The 20,673-nt window shown below is 42.2% G+C and overlaps 1 protein-coding gene across 1 annotated transcript in view; it reads left to right on the top strand.

The window, feature by feature from the left end:
• Il23r (interleukin 23 receptor) overlaps positions 1–17,603 on the top strand; it is a 61,272-nt gene extending 43,669 nt beyond the window's left edge. Inside the window, exons 7-10 of the mRNA XM_045148628.1 lie at positions 8,180–8,269; positions 13,214–13,316; positions 14,476–14,566; positions 16,986–17,603. Of these exons, the coding sequence (XP_045004563.1) occupies positions 8,180–8,269; positions 13,214–13,316; positions 14,476–14,566; positions 16,986–17,603 (902 nt within the window). The remainder of the gene's footprint in view (positions 1–8,179; positions 8,270–13,213; positions 13,317–14,475; positions 14,567–16,985) is intronic.
• The last annotated feature ends 3,070 nt before the right edge of the window (positions 17,604–20,673 follow it).

The following is a 20,673-nucleotide window of genomic DNA, read 5'->3' as shown; positions in this document are numbered from 1 at the left end:
TGATTTTTTAATGAAATCTAGAATAATATGGCAGATTTATTCAAATGGATATTATTGACTTACATTTATAAAGCACTCCTGCCTATGTGCTTGTTTCATTTTCACGTCTACCATACTTGGTTGTATAATGACCGCCATTTTACAAATGTAGAAACTGAACCATGACTTTCTAAATAGTACATCAGTAGTGGGTCACAGTACCCAACTACTCACTACTGTGTGTTCTCCCCTGTTACAGACAATTGTAGGTCAGCAGATGCTGTGGCCCACCAACTGACCCTCAGAGTACAGGACACCCAGCCTGGATAACCAAAGCCAGGATGATCTCTTTCCCTTGCATATCAGCAGCTGTAAGAACTGGCAAGCCTACACATCCATCCCACCCTCCCTTATCTCTGTTTGTTCTACCAAATCAGAGGCTAATGAAAAAGACAGCATCCATATATCTTTTTTAATTTTTTTTGTTTATTCTTATTTATGTGAGAGTGACAGACAGAGAGAGAAACAGGCAGAGAGAAAGAGAGAATGGACGTACCAGGGCTTCTAGCCACTGCAAACAAACTCCAGATGTGTGCGCCCCCCTGTGCATCTGGCTAACATGGGTCCTGGGGAAATGAGCCTCCAACAGGGCTCCTTAGGCTTCACAGGCAAGCGCTTAACTGCTAAGCCATCTCTCCAGCCCCATATATCTTTTTACTATTGTAATTCCTCCTCTATACAGGCTAGTACTTTCTGGATAGACAGCTGAACTTCAAGTGTATAGCTTATTGCCCATAACAAAGGCTATGTAACTGTCACCACAGCCTGCTTACAATCCCCTTCCCTAAGTACTGTCTATTTTCAGGAATTATAGTATATTCTCTGGTCTATCAGCCATTTGGGGGGATCCCCATACTCATATGGAAGAGCCCACTTCTTCAGAACACATGATATCCCATACCACATAGTGAAAAATAACCAGCCTGGGGTTCCCACTAAGGATGCTCCACTCTCAGGTAGCTCAGCCTTAGTTACGTGTCTTATTGCGTACCACAAGAAGCATGCAGCCACCAGCAAGTACTTGCCATATACCTTACTATATAGTAAGAAAGGAGGCTGTGACTTTGGTAACTGTACTAAGTCTCCTAGGGTTCTTTCTTTGCCTCCCTTTGTCTTTTGATCCTCCTTTTTTACTTCAGGAGGAAATGTTTCAATGATCAGGAAACAGCCACACAGCAGTCTCCTAGACTATTCCAAGCCAGGATCAGGGATATACTATGCCTAAGAGCAAGGCTATAACTCTGAAGAGCCCTTGACCACAGACACATGTGACAGTTGCCATTCTTACATGGGGACCCTCGCCTCTGTGTGGTCCACAGAACTTCGTAAAGTTTCTTGGATGGTTTCTATTGTTGTTTTTTTTCCTTTTCCTATTCTTTGCCTTAACAATATGACTGCCATTTGTATATTTATTCATCTTTTTTCTCTCTCTAAACATACTAAGCAAGCACAGTGAAGGAATGTATGAGTTAGAGAACTCCTTGGTTATCTATACACACTTTGCCATCTTGAGTATATATGGCTGACATAATTCACTAGAACATGAGATGACTCAAGATCTGACTTGTCTTTCAAGACGTGCTGATGTTTGTTTTCAATGTGCTGTTTTCTCTGCCTTCAGTTCTGGTGCCTACCTGATAAGTCTGGCCAGTATCTTCACCTTGCTAATAAGCATAGGCTAGTCCAAATCTTTGCCTTTGGACTAATGATATTAAATTCCACAGGGCTGAACTGATTCAGTACTAGTACTTACCAATAACTTGTAAAAACACACCTTTTTAGCTGGGCGTGGTGGCGCACGCCTTTAATCCCAGCACTTGGGAGGCAGAGGTAGGAGGATTGACATGAGTTCAAGGCTACCCTGAGATGACACAGTTAATTCCAATGTTTTTATTTTATTTTTAATTTTTAACAATGCCTGGAATAACTTTAAATAAGAAAAAGCTCCTTAAACAATATTAAATGAAAAAATGAACATGCTTATTAAAGAGTGTGATCTCTATTATACACACAAATACTTAACAAATGATGAAAATAATTGTGTAGCTTTTGAAGACATATGGCATTGTGTGTGCTTCTTCATGCTCTTCTATACTTTTTAAATCTTTATTTATTTATTTATTTATTTATTTATTTATTTATTTATTGTAAGCAGACGGAGAGAGAGAATGGGTGCACCAGGGCCTCCAGCCACTGCAAATGAACTCCAGACACATGTACAACTTTGTGCATCTGGCTTTATGTCATTACTGGGGAATCTAACCCAGGTCATTAGGCTTTGCAAGCAAGTGCCTCAACCATTGAGCAATATCTCCAGCACTTCTTCTATACTTTTTAAGCATTCATTATTAGTATGTATTATTTTAATACTCAAAGAAAATGGTTGGTTTTAGAGAGAAAATAACTCTAGGCAAAAGATTCAAAGATGGGCTGGAGAGATGACTTAGTGGTTAAGGTTCTTACCTGCAAAGCCAAAGGATCCAGATTCAAATTCCCAAATACCCACATAAAGCCAGATGCACAAGGTGGCACATGTATCTGGAGTTCATTTGCAATGGCTAGAAGACCTGGCATGCCCGTTCTCTCTCTTTCTCCTTCTCCTCCTCCTCCTTCTCCTTCTTCTTCTTCCTCTTTCTCTCTCTCCTTCCTCTTTCTCTCTCTCAAATAAATAAGTTTAACAAAAAGGATTCAAAGAGTTAGTGCTCAACGCATTAGCCCAGTAGTACATCGTGATGGGGCCCAGAACCTTGTGAGGCCAGGCAGTACTAAGGGCATGGACAGCCAGAAGGCAAGCGCCGAGTCTTCTAGGGCCGACGGCTGGCGGGGAAAATTGTGGCGTCTCGCCCGAACTTGTCCTGCTGCAGGTGTGAAGTTATGCGCTTATGGAACTAGTGACCAGCACAGAATACATGTCAGAATTGAATGAGAATTTCCATTCTTTTAGAAGAGACTACACAGTGAATTCCACATCAGCCTGGGATAGAACAAGACCCTACTTAGAAAAAAACAAAATAACCCCAAATCATCACAGATCTGGGAAGAATTTTGATATGGTTCATATACTTGATATTGAGTTATCATCACAGAAGATAATATCTGGAAAGAAGTTGGGGTGGTTTCAAGGGAGAAATGTAGTTTATTTTTCTTCGACAAAACTGAAAGCTCAGCATTGTCTTTAGCTACCAAACTGGCTAAATTGACCAAATCTACTCGAACTCACAGCAACGCCCCCACCTCAGCCTCCCAGGTGCTGTGATTAAAGCATGTGCCACTATGCCCAATTTTGGGTTTTTGAGTATTCTCAAGCACAACATTGGAATAAGGGGCATAACTCAGCCCTTGCTGTGGGACAGACTTGTAAAATACTAATAGCTAGTAAGTTAAGGAGTATAGCCAGGTTATTTTTCTCTTTGTTACTTTTCCTATTAAAATATTTTTTCTTTATTATATTTTTTACTTTTATAATGAAAAATGTTAAGTATGTTTCACAAAAAAATGGACTAGCCACTTGGTGGCAGTATGCCACGAAGAACACAGTCTGCATGGCATCATTGCAGTCCGGTGATAAAACATTTTGTAATGGGCTTGACTTCTCCTTGGACAATCTTCTCTATAGGTTGTCCTGCTTCCACTATCTAACAATTTGTGACATTATCCGATCATAATGAAGCACTTCTTTTTAAGGGCTTTTGTGCAACTTAAATGATTACGCCTGGCTAATTTGTAACTGGGATAGCAGACCCCACGCTGCATTTAAAGATTGCATGTGCTCATTAAGTCAGCTATGAAAATCATTTTTATATGATATGAACTAATAACCCAATGAAGTTTTCAGTGCCAAATAATCACCTACAGACCATACAGCAGAATTACAACACTGACCTGTACCAAAAGCAAGTGAGCAACATTTATTATTTTTAAGGAAAAATGCTATTTTGGGAGGCTAAGGAGATGGCTCATGAATAAAGAGCTTGCCATGCAAGCATGAGTACCCATGTTAGGAACCCCCATACCCATTTAAAAAGCCAGATAAGGTGCCCGGTGTTTATATCCCAACCGTGATGACAGGTAAGAAGGGAAGAGGAGGCAGGAGAACCTGCCCAAAACTCACAAACCAGCTAGCTTGGCTAACGCAGCAGTGAATGATATGAAATCCTGTCTCCAAGGAGGCAGAAGGTGATGACTGACACCCAAAAGTTGTCTTGTGACTTCTATATGCACACTGTGGCACAGGCACTCCTAGAGTCACACACATGAACACATACACATCATACAGCACACAATATCACACACACATGCAAACACACACCACACACACATCTGATGTAAAAGATGCTAGTTTTCAAATAATGAAAGTGGAACTGAAGAGATGGCTTAGTGGTTAAGGCGATTGCCTGCAAAGCCAAAGAGCCCATGTTCTACTCTCCAGATCCCATGTAAGTAAGATATAGGAAGGTGAGGCAAGTGCAAGGTGGCACACACCCACTAGGTGGCACAAGCGTCCAGAGTTGGATTGCATGGCTGAGGCCCTAGCATGCCAATTCTCTCCTCTCTCTGTCAAATAAAAATAAATAAATAACACAGCAACATACTCTACAAGCCTATTTTACCAAGAAAATTATGCTGCAGTTTAATGTCTTTCTATTCTAAAGCTTCAAAATAACATAGCTGCAGGCTCCTGCTTGAACTCCATGAGAATAAACATTGCTCTGCCAAACATAACCCGAGGAGGGAACGTGGCCATTGGTCATAACCTTAATTTCTTGGAATTTGATGGGCCCATGTTCCAGGAAGCAAAAGAACCTTAGTGAAGCATTGAGGAGCTGTAAGAATGTCTGATGGTCAGTCAGAGGGAAACTTTTCCTTTCCCTGTTAAAAGAAAGAGTCAAAGCAAAAAAGAACTTTCAGTTTTTCAGATGTTTTTATCTTCTAAAATCCCATTGTTCATAGAAAACTGTCTTTTATTGTTTTTTTTTTAATTTCATATGTAACAGGTTAAAGTGTTTTATCGCCTCATCCTGCTCTTGTTTTCCTGGGAGCCCTTCTCAGTTACGGTGTTCACTGTGGGGTCATGAAGGCCTCAGTCAGTCGCTGTGAGGTAGAGGGGCAGGGAAAAGGAGAACGTGCCTCGGGGCATTCCTACCCACTCTGTAGCTCTTAAAGTCTTTCCAGCTGCTCTTCCACAATGTTCTGAACCACGGCAGGCCTGGTGGCAGTCTGATTTAGTGTTGAGTTTTCTGTAGCCTCTGAATTTCTGCTTTGATGAGTTTTGATTGATCGCCATGTCTGTCACCATCGCCCTGGAGCTGATTGTCAGGATAGCAGTATTCATGTCACCACTTCCTCTGCAGTTTCTCCTAGGCCCTGGCAGATGTGGTAGAGGTGGCAAGTCTCATGTTCAACAGTCAGCTATCTTTATGTCTTATCAATGGATCTTTGCTCTCCTCTGTTTTCTCTGTCTTCTATTAAACAGAACAGATTCTCCAACCAAGAGCGAGAGAAGCTTGGGTTGAAAGGGACATACAAAGTTATTTCAGAGACATTTTGTTATGCAAGCCTACACTTGCTCGCCACAGAGCAGCAGGGGCTTCTCTCGGAAGTCTGTGAGATTCCTGACATGGGATTCTGACTTGGTTTCCAATACCAGATATGAGTTCTCTCCCCCTGAGTGGGCCTCATGTCTAATCAGAGAACAGCTGGTTACCTGCAGAGGCTGTGAGCCACTACTGCACAAGCGTGTGCTTCGGGGCTGGGTGCTTGATGTGGCAGTTTGCTTGTTCATGTTACTGGTGACCGTTGTTCTCCAGCAGCTCCCATAGGACTTTGCAGCACTATGAGGGCTGTCCAGGAGGGAGCCAATTTCCCTTTTGGTTCCAGCACGATATTCCAATGCCCTGTTACCACAGCCTTATCTTCAGCAATCAGGTCTTTTTTTATCTTTTAGTTCTGGTAGATTAATAGAGCTTATGTTTATTAGCCTTTCCAAAAATTTCTGAAGGCCTGTAGGAACATTTCATTGAAAATATGAGATCCGTTTTTCAAAAGCATACGATGGGCCACATACCTTATTCCATAAGCCTGGTGACAGGGAGGCTCCAAGTTGCGCTTGGACCACACATTCCCTCCCCCTGCCTCCCTTCGCCTCCCGCTGAACCCCTTATGCCGAGCTAGTCCCACGTCCACTTTCGTGTACCTCTGTGACTCACTGAGCTCAGTGGGGGCTCTTTGCAGGACTGTGGCACAGGGCTACTCCTGGCGCCTGAGCAGCTTATCAGTGGCTAGACCACCAAAACGTGCCTCCCCTCTGAAAACAAAAGTTAACTTTTGGGTTTTCTGGCTTATGCTAATATTTATTTATTTAAGAGAGAGAGAATAGGCATGCCAGGGCCTCGTGCAGCTATAAACAAATTCCAGACACATTTGCCACTTGGCTTTACGTGGGTCCTGGGAAGTGAAACCCAGGCTGCCAGGCTTTGCCAGCAAGCACCTTTAATCACTAAGCAATGTCTCCAGCCCAGTTTTGTTGTTTTTTAAAGCAAGCTTTCACTCTAGCTCAGGCTGACCTGGAACTCACTCTGTAGCTCAGGCTAGCCTTGAACTCAGCAATCCTCCTGCCTAAGTCTCCTGAGTGCTGAGATTAAAGGCACGTGCCACTATACCAACTTTTAACTTTTTTACTAACAATTTTCATACACATATATCTTCCTCTGAGAAATGTTTAAAAGATGAATCGGAGAATGGATTTTAGTGTACTTGAGTAGTGCTTGCTGGGCATTGAGCTTGACCCTTCCCCAGAACTGCTCTCTGTCACCTGGGAGGATGCGTCTTTACAGTCACCTCTGGCAGCTTCAAGTGTCAGAAAGGAAGAGCTGGGCAAGGTTGCTGTGGAACTCTCTAGTTCAGACTGAAAGTAAATTATTGCTGACATGGCCCACCTCAGCCTGCAAGAAGCCTTCACCAGTAGGGCGTGACAGCATGGTGCTAGACAGTGCTGGCCAGAGTCCACACGGACAGGAAAGCCGAGAGGAGTCGTGACATTGAGTCACAGCCCAAATGTGTCTGCTAATAAATAAATAGAGCTTCTTACAAAGGCAAAACAATGTGAAAAAACACACGTTTAAAACCAGTAAGGCCACTTGGACTTCACTCCTTTATCTACTGAAAAGAATAGATTTGTTATTCTGCATACATATGGAATAAGGTATGTGGCCCGTCGTATGCTTTTGAAAAACGGATCTCATATTTTCAATGAAATGTTCCTACATTTCACAGTTCAGTTCATTAAAGTTACCTGGTTACCTAGGAGTCAAGTAAAATGAGTGGAGGTGACTAGAGTTTTACAAGCCCTACATAGCTTATTTTTAACTTTTAATTTTTTTTTAAATTATTTATTTATTTGAGAGTGACAGACACAGAGAGAAAGACAGATAGAGGGAGAGAGAGAGAATGGGCGCGCCAGGGCTTCCAGCCTCTGCAAACGAACTCCAGATGTGTGCGCCCCCTTGTGCATCTGGCTAACGTGGGACCTGGGGAACCGAGCCTCGAACCGGGGTCCTTAGGCTTCACAGGCAAGCGCTTAACCACTAAGCCATCTCTCCAGCCCTAACTTTTAATTTTTAATGCATGCGTATGTATATGTATGTTCATGAGCATACACATGCATATGCCAGTGCCTGTTGGGCCAAAGGGCAGTCTCCAGTGTCATTCCTCAGGAATTCTGTCCACATTTGTTTTGGGAGACAGTAGCTGTCATTGGCCTAGAGCTTAGCAACTAGGCTAGACTGGCTGGGTGGCAAGCCCCGGCAATGCATTTGTATTTGCTTCCGCCAAACTATAACAAGCATGCGCTACCACACCCAATACTTTGTGTGGGTTCTGGAGATGAAATTCAGGTCTTCAAGCACTTGACAGACTGAGCCATTTCCCCAGCCTCTACCTATGGACTTTTTAATTGCCTGTGCTGAAGTGCCTCCTTAGAGATGCAATTCCAGATAAACAAAAGAAAAGAAACACACTTGAAGCCATTGCCTTTATTCTGTACTTCAAACCTGTGGATATCATTGGCTGTTTTATCTCTAAAGGGAATCAGGCCACTTGAATGCAAAATATAAGAAACTGATACTCTGTCTTCTTGTTTAAGTTCCCCAGGTCACACCAAAATTAGCCCAACGTGATGCTTGGAATCACACAACGCTAAATTCTGCCATCGTTAAAGAAGACCTTACTTCTGGTAAAAAAAAAAAAAAAATTGTTTTAAAAAAGAATTTCTAAGTAGTCTTTTGCAATCCTCCAGTTGAAAAATAATGTCAAACCAATGTTTCTCAACAGTAAGATATGTCATCAGCCTTCTACCGAAAAACACTGAAGTATAAAAATTTGCTTAGGGCTGGAGAGATGGCTTAGCGGTTAAGCGCTTGCCTGTGAAGCCTAAGGACCCCAGTTCGAGGCTCGGTTCCCCAGGTCCCACGTTAGCCAGATGCACAATGGGGCGCACGCGTCTGGAGTTCGTTTGCAGAGGCTGGAAGCCCTGGTGCGCCCATTCTCTATCTCTCCCTCTATCTGTCTTTCTCTCTGTATCTGTCGCTCTCAAATAAAAATAAATAAAAAATTAAAAAATAAAAAAAAATTGCTTAAAATTGAATATAAGCAGGGGTTTAAGCTATTTGTTTTGTTCTGTTGTTGTTTGTTTTTTTCAAGGCAGAGTCTGACTGTAGCCCAGACTGACCTTGAACTCACTCATAGCCCCAGGTTGGCCTCAAACTCCTTTTATCTCAGACACAGTGATTATCTTAGGAGTGCTGGGACTAAAAGCCTGCATCACTAGGCCCGCATTCTGCCAGCTTTTGCAATGAATTTGTTACATTTCATCTCAACAATCTGTGATCTCAAGTCTTGGGAACTTTAAAAATATTTTTTTATTTGTATTTTAATTATTTTAAAGAGAGAGGATAGGTGCTCCAGGGCCACCAGCAACTGCAAATGAACTCCAGAAACATGTACCACCTTGTGCATCTGGCTCATGTGGGTCCTGGGGAATCAAATCTGTGTCCTTTGGCATTGAAGGCAAGCACCTTAACCTCTAAGCCATCTCTTTAGCCTAGGAAGTTTTTTGAATATACCATTATCACCATGCTAAAAATTATTTATCTATTTCAATCTTCTAAACAATCTGTTGATATGCTTGCTATGTCTCTGTTCTATACACAAGAAAAACAGAGCTTAAGAAGGTTGAAGAATATGTTCAATGGTACATGGCTACTTGAAATTCAGATCTTATTCTATTTTACTAGGTTTGGGGGTTTTTTGTGTTTGTTTGTTTTTGTTTGTTCTTTTTTTTTGAGGCAACATATTGTAGGAAAAAAACCCCGCAGGGGGCCCCCACGCTCTGCCCGGATAAGGCGACACCCCAAATCACTCACGAGAAGCGGTCTTGATGCAAACTGCAAGAGGATTTTATTCCAAGCGCGCTGGGGCCCACAGTCGTACACCTCACAGGGGTAGAGGACTGCAGAGCCCCGAATGCAGGAACAGGACAGTTTTTATAGGGTTTCTAACAAAGCCTGTGCATTAGACCAATCATTTTCTAATATTAGGAGCCCCGCAGGGTGTTAGCCAGTCAGTTTGTGCCACCCCATAGTTTCTAAGCCAATTAGTTTATGACCTTGGTGGTCAGCATTTGCGCAGGTCCTTGGGTGGGAGTAGCAGAGTGTGGTACCAGTCTCCTGTGACCTTGGTGATCTGAGGCAGGCTGTTACAGCTTATGGTGCGAGCTACTAAGGCTAACAGTGTGGGCTATTAAGGCTTATAGTGTAAGGCTTATAGTGCAGGCTATTTACAGAAACCAAGTAAGTGGTTTACTTTATTACTTATTTCCCATCCTTGAGGGCTATCTCATGCCCTTTTACCTAGTTTTATATTAGGAGCGGGCTCTGATATAATGAGAAGAGGGATTCTTTACTTGCTTCCAACAGAGAGTAAAGCCTGGAGTTTGAGGTATGCAGGGAGCCCGCTTAAGCTCCCCTTGGAGCGTGATAGTATTTCTGAGCTTCTGAATTCTTGGGCCTTTCAATATCACTCTGTTCCATGCTGGCCTGGAACTCACAGCAATCCTCCTACTTTAGCCTCCTGAGTGCTGAGATTACAAGCATTATGCACCACACCCAGCCTTGGTCTTTGAAATACAGATGTTTGTGATCCCATTTTATTTGTTAGTGTGGCTGGCTATGTTTCTATTGATGGGTTGCCTCACTGTTGTAGGCATGCAAACACATTGTGTAAGATTGTGAAATGGACAGGTACAATGTGAAATAAAGAGACAGCATTGGAAAACTTCAGGTGTGACTACTTCTCCACTGGTAGACCATTTACCTCGTCACATAGAAATCAGAAGAACTGGTATAAGAAAATTTGCAGATTGTATTGATATTCTTTGTGTTTATATTTGCTCATTCAACAAATATTTGTTAAGTAACCACTAGTGGGCACTGTTCTGGGTGATGGGGAATTAGCAATGAAAAACAAACAAACAAACAAACAAAGCCTAGTATTGTGGTGCACAGCCGTAATCCTAGCACTGGGGAGACTGAGGCAGGAAGATCAGAAGGTCATAGCCAGCCTCAGGTACACAATAAGGCTAGCATGGGCTACATGAGACTTTGTCAAGAAGGAAAAAAAGAAAGGAAGGAAGGAAGGAAGGAAGGAAGGAAGGAAGGAAGGAAGGAAGGAAGGAAGGAAGGAAGGAAGGGGGTCTGGAGAGATGGCTTAGCTTAGCAGTTAGGGTGCTTGCCTGCAAAGCTAAGGACCCAGGTTTGATTCCCCATTACCCATGTAAGACAAATGCACAAGGGGTACATGCATCTGGAGTTTGTAGTGATTAAAGGCCCTGGTATACCCATTCTGTCTTTGTCTGTCTCTCTTCTCTCTTTCTCTCTCTGCTTGCAAATAAATGAATAAATAGAATAGAATAGAATAAAAAAGAATGAAAAAGGGAAAGAGAGAAGGAGGAAGGACAAAGGGAAAGAAAGAAGGGAGAAAAGAAAGGAGAAAGTTATATTTTGTATAGAAACGTGAAGTCAGGTAATGGTGCTCTGAACTTATAGGTGTGTTTCAATCATGGGCCAGGGACTGGCTGACACACAACCCTCTCCTCAAAGGAAATAAGAGATGGCTCATTCAGGAGCCAAATATGATTGACCATGGATTGGGATTACAAATTTAGTTCATCCCAAGTTCCATTTTCCAACATGCTAATAATTTCATGTAGTTCTTATATGGAAGAACAAATGAAAGTCATAAACCAAGGTACTTCTCAAATAGATTGTGGAAACATCAAGTAGGCAGGCTACAGCAAGGCAGGGGGATCTCTGCTACTGGCCTCAGATGATGCCTGACGACAGGCTTGTCTTTCGGGTTGGTGGAAGCCAGGAGGGCTGCTCTGCATTTTTAAAAGGATTTATTTAGGTCACAAGATGTTAGATCAGACCCAGAAGTAGATGAGAATTGTCCAACAAAGGAGCTAAAGGGGCCCAAGATAATTTGGCTGTGTACCTGCAATGTTCTAACCTCTCTGCATTGTAAGTCTAATCGGTAGAATAGTCTCAGAGGATATGCCTAGGAGATGTGGCTTCTTTCCAGGAAAATTAGTTCACAAATGGAAGCACAGTAGATTCATGATTACATATGCCTTTACAGACATGTATCTTGATATTTCTGTGAGAATTTGGTGGCCAGGAATAATTGTTTGCTCTATTAAGTGAACAATATCTATGTTTTGTGGAAAAGGAAATGTGAACCTCAACAAGCTTATAGTTATGCCCCAAGGTCATAAAGCTATGTGGCAGAGTTTCGTTAGGCACATGGTCCCTCCACTCTACTCCCTAACACCATGTCAATATTTACAATCCCAAGCTCTCATGCCCAAGGCTATGTGGCAGTGTATAACACCATTAGTTGTCTGCAGTATTCAATGATAACTCTTTAGCCCTAGAGAAATACTAGTTCCCTATTCTATCAGAATTTGGAATGAGCTAAGGCAGCACAGGGCCCTGACTGCCATGTGGTTTCAGGACAGGGTTGACAGCCCAGAGACCCACAAGGGTGTGGCAGACTCAGCAAGGAAGTAACTAGAGTGGGCCCATACAGTGCCTCATGCTAAAATCCAAAGAGGAACAGGAGTCAAGGAAGAAGGAAGGGTAGAAGGGAAACTTAATACTCAGCTCCACTCGAGAACAGATTCCAACTTGATATATCATACCTGGCCTGTCTTCTATCTTTGAAAATCATGTTTGTAAAAAAAAAAGAAAGAAAGAAAGAAAGAAAATCATGTTTGTGTTTTCATGTACTAGGAAGAAAATATGATGGGCTTGGTGGGTAATACATGTTGAATAAAGTATATTAATTAGTAAAGGGCTATAAGAGATCAATTCATCTTTAAAATGTAGGAAGGATTGCTCTTAAAGTAGACACAACACATGGCAGGTGTAATTTCTTTTGGGGTGGGGGGGTTGAAGTAGGGTCTCACTCTAACCCAGACTGACCTGGAATTCACTACGGAGTCTCAGGCTGGCCTCAAACTCATGATGATCCTCCTACCTTTGCCTCCTGAGTGCTGGGATTAAAGGTGTGTGCCACCACACCTGGTTTAGCAATTGTGATTTCTATCTTAGGGCATATATTGTTCCAAGTAGAGTGAATGGCCTTTCTCACTGGAAAGTTTCATGAGCAATAATTTCTGAGGACGGATGAGAAAGGACACATAAATTTTGTCTCACACAAAAGGTTCAAAACAAAAAACCTCAGTTGTGATTGTGGTCAGCATTAGACTTTGTCACAACAATTGGGAATTCTCACCTGTGTTAGACAAACCAAATGAGGTTAATCACTGAACGTATTCATATCAAATGTGCATGCACAATTTGACCACATTTGCTGGAGGTGCAGTTTTAGAAACCCACTGGGTTCAGATACATGCAATCCAAGTTTCTCAGACAGAAGGTGGTTTCCTGGGGTGTATAGTCAAGCAGTTTAGAAGAGAAGTCACTCTAAAGTCCTAGGTAAGGGGTGAGTATTCTCCCTCCCTTTAAGATCAGTGACCCTCCTTTAAGCAGAGAACAGAGCCCTGCCATTATGTGAGCACTAACACTTAAGTGAAATTGTTTTTCTTTCCTTCCTTTAGATAACAGGCCAGACATCAGACTTCTGTCAGGAATGGTCTTCTTGGCTGTTGCATTGTCAGTTTTTTCTCTGGTTGGGATATTTAAGAGATCTCTTCGAACTGGGTAGGTCTTTGTAGTTTCTGGTTCCTGGTTTAGATCATCTATGTGTGCTATGTAGTACACAACTCAATGTAGTCAATTCAATTATTTCCTGAAAAAAAAAATTCACATTTTTATTCTGAAAAAGGAAAGTTAAAGGACCAATGTCTAATGAGTACCTGCCCATGCCAGCCCCTGCACAAATGTCATTCAGTCCATCCTCCCAGTGACTCTGTCAGAAAAGCTCAGTGGCTCATTGTACAGATGACCTAGCTTAGAGATACTGAGCCTCCCCTCAGGCCACCAAATATTCTGCCAGGATGCAGACGCGCTGTTGACCGCGTCAGCGCTGTCCTCCCGCCGCGGCGTTTCAGGGCCCTCAGTTCTCCACGCCCGCCTTCCTTGCAGCCATCACGGCCACCTGACTTCTTCCTGGCAAAGTGCTGGGCATTGTCAGAAGGAGCTTCACCGCCAGTTGTGTTGGCATATCAGAACCCAGCCCCAAGGCTCTTTCTTCTTAGTCTTTTTTCTCTTCTTAGTCTTTTTAATCAGTTTCCCCCAACATGGTTTCAGTAAAGATCTACACCTACTGACTGAACATGAGAGCGTGAGGACAGCAGGGCCTTCCACGTCCGCCCTTTACCGATGCACCTGGATTTCCTCACATAGTCACAACCCAGCACTGGCTAACGGAGCACGTGCTCAAGCGTATCGAATCACACACAGGTTTTGACACATGTGAACATTCTTTGCTTCATGAGATAGACTTTTATTTCAAGTATAATCAAAATGCAGAAGATTTTAAGGAAGCTGACCCAGATAAATCATGCTAACTAATTATCTGCATAAGCCGAGTCATCGGAACTTAATCGTTCAAAATTCAAATCACATGTTAATAAACACATCACTAATACCTTTGCAAGGTTGGCAAAGTAATGCAGAATTTTATTTTAGGATCTTCTAAAATGTAATGTGTAATGCTCTTTAAAATCTCCAAATTTCAAACTAGTGCCCATAAAATTTTAATATTTGTGTTACCATCCAAAGCACTTAGAACAGCTGAGCCAGCTCTCTGCCCCTGATTTTCCTTATACGTTCCATCCTAGCTCACTTTTTTATCTCTCATGATTGTATCAACTCTAGCATAATATCTTTCTTCTAATGTGTCATTTTTGGTTTTTAGAATTAAAAGAAAAATATTATTGCTGATACCAAACTGGCTTCATGAAGATATTCCTAATATGGAAAACAGTAATGTTGCAAAACTGTTACAGGTAATCAAATAGCATTAAACAAAACATGAATTAGAGTTTGATTTCTCAGTGTCCTATAACCATAGCAAGTAGTATCTTCAGCAATGGGGTCTTATCGTCTATATTGTATTTAAAATGAGAAAGGTTTTAAGACCATTGGGACACAGAATAAAGTCTGACTTCCATGACACAAACCCTCCTGTGATCAGATCCCACACATCACTCCAGCCTTATCCCAACTTCACCTCACATGATGCCATTAGATAAAGCAACATCTCACACACCATCCTGGCAAGTTTCCTGTGGAGGCTTGACCTGGGGAAAACATGGATGGCTCTTCACATGGTCTTATGCCCCCTCCCCTTTGTCAAACTCCCTTCCCTGGGCTCCTAGAACTAGAGGTGAACCTTGGGGTTTCTGTTAGATGAAGTCTGGTTTTCTGCTCATGTATTGCCTAGCTACACAGCTGTTATGACAGAATGCAATAGCCTGGGCAGCTCAAACACCACTTTACTTCTCACATTCTAGAATCTAGAGCGTCTAAGACCAAGGTGCCAGTCAATGTACCTGTGTCTTTTTTTAAAATATATATATAATTTTGGGAGCAGAGTCTCACTCTAGCCCAGGCTTACCTGAAGCTCACTCTGTAGTTCCAGGCTAACTTCAAACTCACAGTGATCCGCCTATTTCTGCCTCATGAATGCTGGGATTAAAGGAATGTTCTACCACATCCACCTTTAAAAATGTTTGTATTTATTTATTTATTTGAAACAGAGACAGAGTATGGGAGTGCCAGAACCTCTGGCCACTACAAATGAACTCCAGATGTATGTGCCACTTTGTACATCTGGTTTTATGTGGATACTAGGGAAATAAATCTAGAATATCAGGTTTTATAAGCAAGTGCCTTTAACCACTGAGCAACCTCTCCAGCCCCAATTGTAGTTCTTGAAGAAGGCTCTCTTGTTGGTGGTCAGCTACCAGCTCACATCTCTCTCATGTCTACCCCATTTATGAGGATTCTCTCCTCAGACCTAATTACTTCCCAAAGGCCCTCCCCTTCAAATGACATCACAGTTGGTTTCAAGATTTGAATCAGTGGCAGAACAGGGGTGACAAATATTCAATCTACAACAGATAATGTAGGGTTGGAGTTATTGACCTGAGAAGCTGTAAGGCCTCGAGTCAACTTCTAGTCAGAAAAAGGAAAGCAGTTAAAACCTCCTCCCACGTTCCTGGTCTGAGCATGTCTGAACTGTGAGCAATTCAAGACCTTCAGGCCCTCATCCCAAGTCCTTGTTATGGCTTCTCTCCTGTATAAGCACAGCAGAAGCCTCTTCCTTGCCTTTGAACAAAGCAACAAAGTTTTGTCTTATAGTAATACTCCATCATAGTGAGAAGTATTGCAACACATTCCAAAGCCCAACTTCTAAAAGACCCTAAAATAATTTGCAAGTTAACAAACAACACTCTTGTCTCTCTTTAAATTTTTTTAAATTTTTATTTATTTATTTGAGAGAGAGAGAGAGAATGGGCATGCCAGGGCCTTCAGACACTGCAAACAAACTCCAGATGTGTGCGCCCCCTTGAGCATCTGGCTTATGTGGGTTCTGGAGAATTGAACTGAGGTCCTTTGGCTTTGCAGGCGAATGCCTTAACTGCTAAGCCATCTCTCCAGCCCTCTCTTTAACTCTTTAATTTTTTTGTTGTTGTTGTTTTTGTTTTTGTTTTTCTAGGTAGGGTCTCACTCTGGCTCAGGCTGACCTGGAATTCACTATGGAGTCTCAGGGTGGCTTCGAAGCCACGGCAATCCTCCTACCTCTGCCTCCTGAGTGCTGGGATTAAAGGTGTGCGCCACCACGCCCGGCCTCTCTTTAAAATTTTTAAACTAAGAAATGTACCTAACACATGGACTATTCCTATTATTCTTATACACCAGCCTCCTCTTGGGAGAATTTAATAAAGATTTGGAAGTAAGATAACAAAATCAGGGCTGGAGAGATGGTTTAGCTGTTAAGGCTCTTGCCAGCAAAGCCAAAGGACCCAGATTGGATTCCCCAGTACCCACATAAATCCAGATGCACAAGGTAGCACATGCATCTGGAGTTTGCTTATAGTGTCTAGAGGCCCTGGTGACCCATTCTCTCCCTCCCTTCCCCTCTATTCTTCTCTCCCCCTCCCTCCTTCTTTCTCTCTCTCAAATAAATAAATAAAATATTTCTTTAAAAGATAACAAAAGACAGGCTGGAGTGATGGCTTAGCAGTTAAGGCATATCAAAAGAAAAAAGGAGTAAATCATGCAGGAAGATAAGCAGTATGGAAAAAAGGGCAGGAAAAATAATGTTAAGAGAAAGAAATGTTCAGTCCTGGTTCAACTATCCAGTTGGCTCCTTTAAATGGCTTTTGTAAGATGAAACCAGCTCTCTCTATTTTTTTTTAGGAAAAAAGTGAATTTGTGAATATTAATAATGCCAGTGAACAGATCCTTTACATGGATCCTGTTATTACAGAGATCAAAGAAGTCTTTCTGCCAGAACACAAGCCCACAGTCTATCAAGAGGGACTGCACACAGGCCCCCTGGCAACAAGGGCCTGCCTGCAGAGGTCACTGTCCAGCACTTCGGTTGCGTACATTCCTGATCTCCACACAGGATACAAACCCCAGGTTTCGCACTTTCCCACTGGGGGAAACTATCTCAGCAACAGTGATGACATAGATTCCTCAGGCCCCAAGCTACCCAGTCCCTCTTTTGACCTGGGAAAGAACACCAGGTCAAAAAAATATCCTGATTTTGCATTTTCTTTCTCAAGTGTGAATTCATTAAGCAGCACACTAATTCTTGAAGAATTAAGCCTCATCTTAAATCAAGGTGAATGTAGTCCTCCTAACAGACGAAACTCAGTGGAAGAGGAAAGCACCATGTTTTTGGAAAACGAATTACCCTGTGAAAATATTCCAGAACAAACCTTGCTGCCTGATGAATTTGTCTCCTGTTTGGCAATGGCAAACGAGGCATTGCCATCTATTAATTCCTATATTCCACAAAATGTGGTGTAAGGCCACTTCAGTAGGATTTCACCCTTGGAAAAGGAGAATTACATGGTCAGAATCAACAGGAGAAGGTACCTTTCTGTTGACATTGGATCTCCCCCCCAAGAGAAGTGGAATTACACCTCCCGTTCCATGGGAGACATATGCCTCACCTGTACAGGGAAAGCAGCATTACTGGACAGCAGTGAGGCTTTTTGTTTGCATGTTTGCTTACTTGTTTTGTTTGGAGACAGGGTCTCATGTAGCTAGGCTGGCCTCCAACTCACTGTGCAGCTGAGTATGTCCTTGAAGTTCTGATCCTCCTGTATCCACCTCCCAAGTGCTCGGATTGGAAGCATGTGCCACCATGAGCAGCCTAGTGTGGGATTTTAAACATCAACCTATATTTCCATATTTTCCTTCTTTAAACAGTACAGAACAGGGGCTGGGCAGATGTTCAGTAGGTAGGAACATTATACGAACATGAGGATCTAAGTTTGGATCCTCTATGTAAAATGCCATATGTTCATGCCTGAAACTCCAGCACTGAGTGGAGGTAGAGACAGGAAGATCACTGGGGCTCACTGATTAGCCAGTGTAGCTGAAAAAATGTTGAGCTCCAAGCTCAAGAACAGAGCCTATTCCAAGGAAACAAGACAAAGGAGTAATAGAGGAGGAAACCTCCTCCTTACACGCCTCCACACATAACACATGTGTGCATGGACCTACACATTTGCACACCCTTGTGCATACACGTTCTGGTGGCTGGATTCAGATGTCCATAAATTCATGTGATCTGAATGCTTGGTCCCCCACTGGTGGTAATTTTGGAGGTGGAACATTTCTGGTGGTGGTATATTGTGGGGAGCAAGCTTAGGGGTGTCATAGACAGCTACCCCTTGCCAGGTTCAGCTCACTCTCCTGCTGCTGTTTTCCACTGCTGTCACAGAGATGCTATTCCCGGCCACCAAGAAGCCTCCCCTTGAGACTGTAAGCCAAAATAAAAACTTTTCTCCCATCAGCTGCTTTTGGTCAGGTGCTTTGTGCCAGCAATGAGAAGATAACTGCAACACTCTTGCAAATACCATATGTACACAAAAGCCACAGAGAGAAAGAGAGTAAACACCTCTGTTTATGTAAAGGAGAAATAATGCAAAATATATAGTGGTGAGATAAATGTTGAAAACAGTTTTGTGAAAGTCAAAACAATATTTGTTTGCAAAAGTAGAAGGAAGTTTTTACTACTTAAAATTCTCTTGAGTCAATAAAAATATAATCCCAAACAAACAAACAAAAAAAAATAGTAAAAGACAGACCCAGAGGCTAGCAGCTAGTAGAGTCTTTGCTTATTATATTTTCTACTCAGGTGTTAGAGATAAAATCTTCCATTATTGTGTCTTGGATTAAAAGATTTATAAAGCAACACTGTTTGGAACCTACGAGTTTCCTTTCTGCACTCAAGCCAAGCGTAGTGCGCAGGGTGCTCCCAGGACACAGCTGGTGTGTTATTCACTGTGAAGCGGAATACCTGAGAGGTAGCAGGGGCAAGAGCAGCCGGCATGGGATTCGCTTTTGTCTGAGGCTGTGTACTGTGTATGTCTGAAAACCATTAAGACAAATCCATTTGCAAACCTGGAGTAAAACACAAGCCACACCGACTTGCTCCCCATCCATGTCCCCTGCAGATCTATCACATTTTACTTTTTAATCTTTCTCTGAAGCCATTCTTCCCCAAAATAGACCATTCCTAGTCACAATGTAAAAAGTTATTCCCTGCTGGAAATTCTATTATCTATCCTAAAATAAATATATCTATCTTATTTTACATATTCTAAAGGAGTATATTTTTTTATCACTAATGAAATATTAATTATTAATATAATTGTTATTATATTAATATAAATATTAATGTCAAATACCCTGACTTATAAATTGCCACATATGAGCTGAAGAGGTGGCTCAGTTGTTCAAAGGCACTAGTTTGCAAAGCCTGCTGACCAGGGTTTGATTCCCAAGTACCCATGTAAAGCCAGACACACAAAGTGGCACTTGCATATGGAGTTCATTTTCAGTGTCAGGAGGCCCTGTAACACCCAGACTCACTCTCTCACTTTCTCCCTCTCTCTCTCTCTCTGTCTGTCTCTCTCTCTCTCCACCTCTCTCTATCTGTGTCTCTCAAATAACTAAATAAAACATTTTTCAATAAATAAATAATCATATATATTTGCTTTATTCTCCAAAGGGCTAATGAGGGAAAGCGGCAGATAGTATTTGAGACAGAAATAATAAGACCAAGATTCTTATTTACCAATCCAATGAAGACATTTGGTCATATCAGGTACATTTCCATAGTGCATGTCACCATAATTGTAAAATTATCAAACATCTAAAAGCTTTTGTCTAGTTTAAAGACACAGCGCTCTATGGTCTGCAAACACCTGCGGGCGGCCTGTCTTTGAGAACACCTTCCCGCTGTGGCTGGGAGGGCACCACGCGCTCATTCTGCGTCTCCTCACAACATTGTCTGAGTACTGGACAAGGTACAATTTTCCTGCTTTTTCTGGGGCAGGTCACTCCCTGAATCTCTCCAGTTTCTTTGTTCAGCTTGAATTAGCTTTGGTTCCGCATTCTAAGAACATGAGATCCTATCTATACCTTCTTGACTAATGGTTGCATACCTTTCATGCACTCAGTCACAGTCACGTATCATGGTTAATAATTCTTCAGTTTTGGAGCCAAAGGAATTTGGGTGAAAGGGGACTTAATCTTTCCTGCTTATATGTGTCCTTGCAGTTTGTAGGCTCAAGTCTTATCTTAAAAAATCATACACACACACACACACACACACACACACATATATATAAACTTTATTTATTTGTTGGGGGGGGGGTTCAAGGTAGGGTCTCACTCTAGCCCAGGCTGACCTGGAATTAACTATGTAGTCTCAGGGTAGCCTCAAACACATGGTGATACTCCTACCTCTGCCTCCTGAGTGCTGGGATTAAAGGCATGCACCACCATGCCCAGCTAATTTTATTTATTTGAGAGAGAGAGAGAGAGGCAGATAGGGACACAGAGAGAGAATGGGCACATCAGG

Source organism: Jaculus jaculus, chromosome 5 (assembly GCF_020740685.1).
Source record: "Jaculus jaculus isolate mJacJac1 chromosome 5, mJacJac1.mat.Y.cur, whole genome shotgun sequence".
In the NCBI taxonomy this organism is placed as follows: Eukaryota; Metazoa; Chordata; class Mammalia; order Rodentia; family Dipodidae; genus Jaculus; species Jaculus jaculus.
Note: the sequence above shows the minus strand (reverse complement) of the source record. Positions and strands in the feature narration are given on the sequence as shown.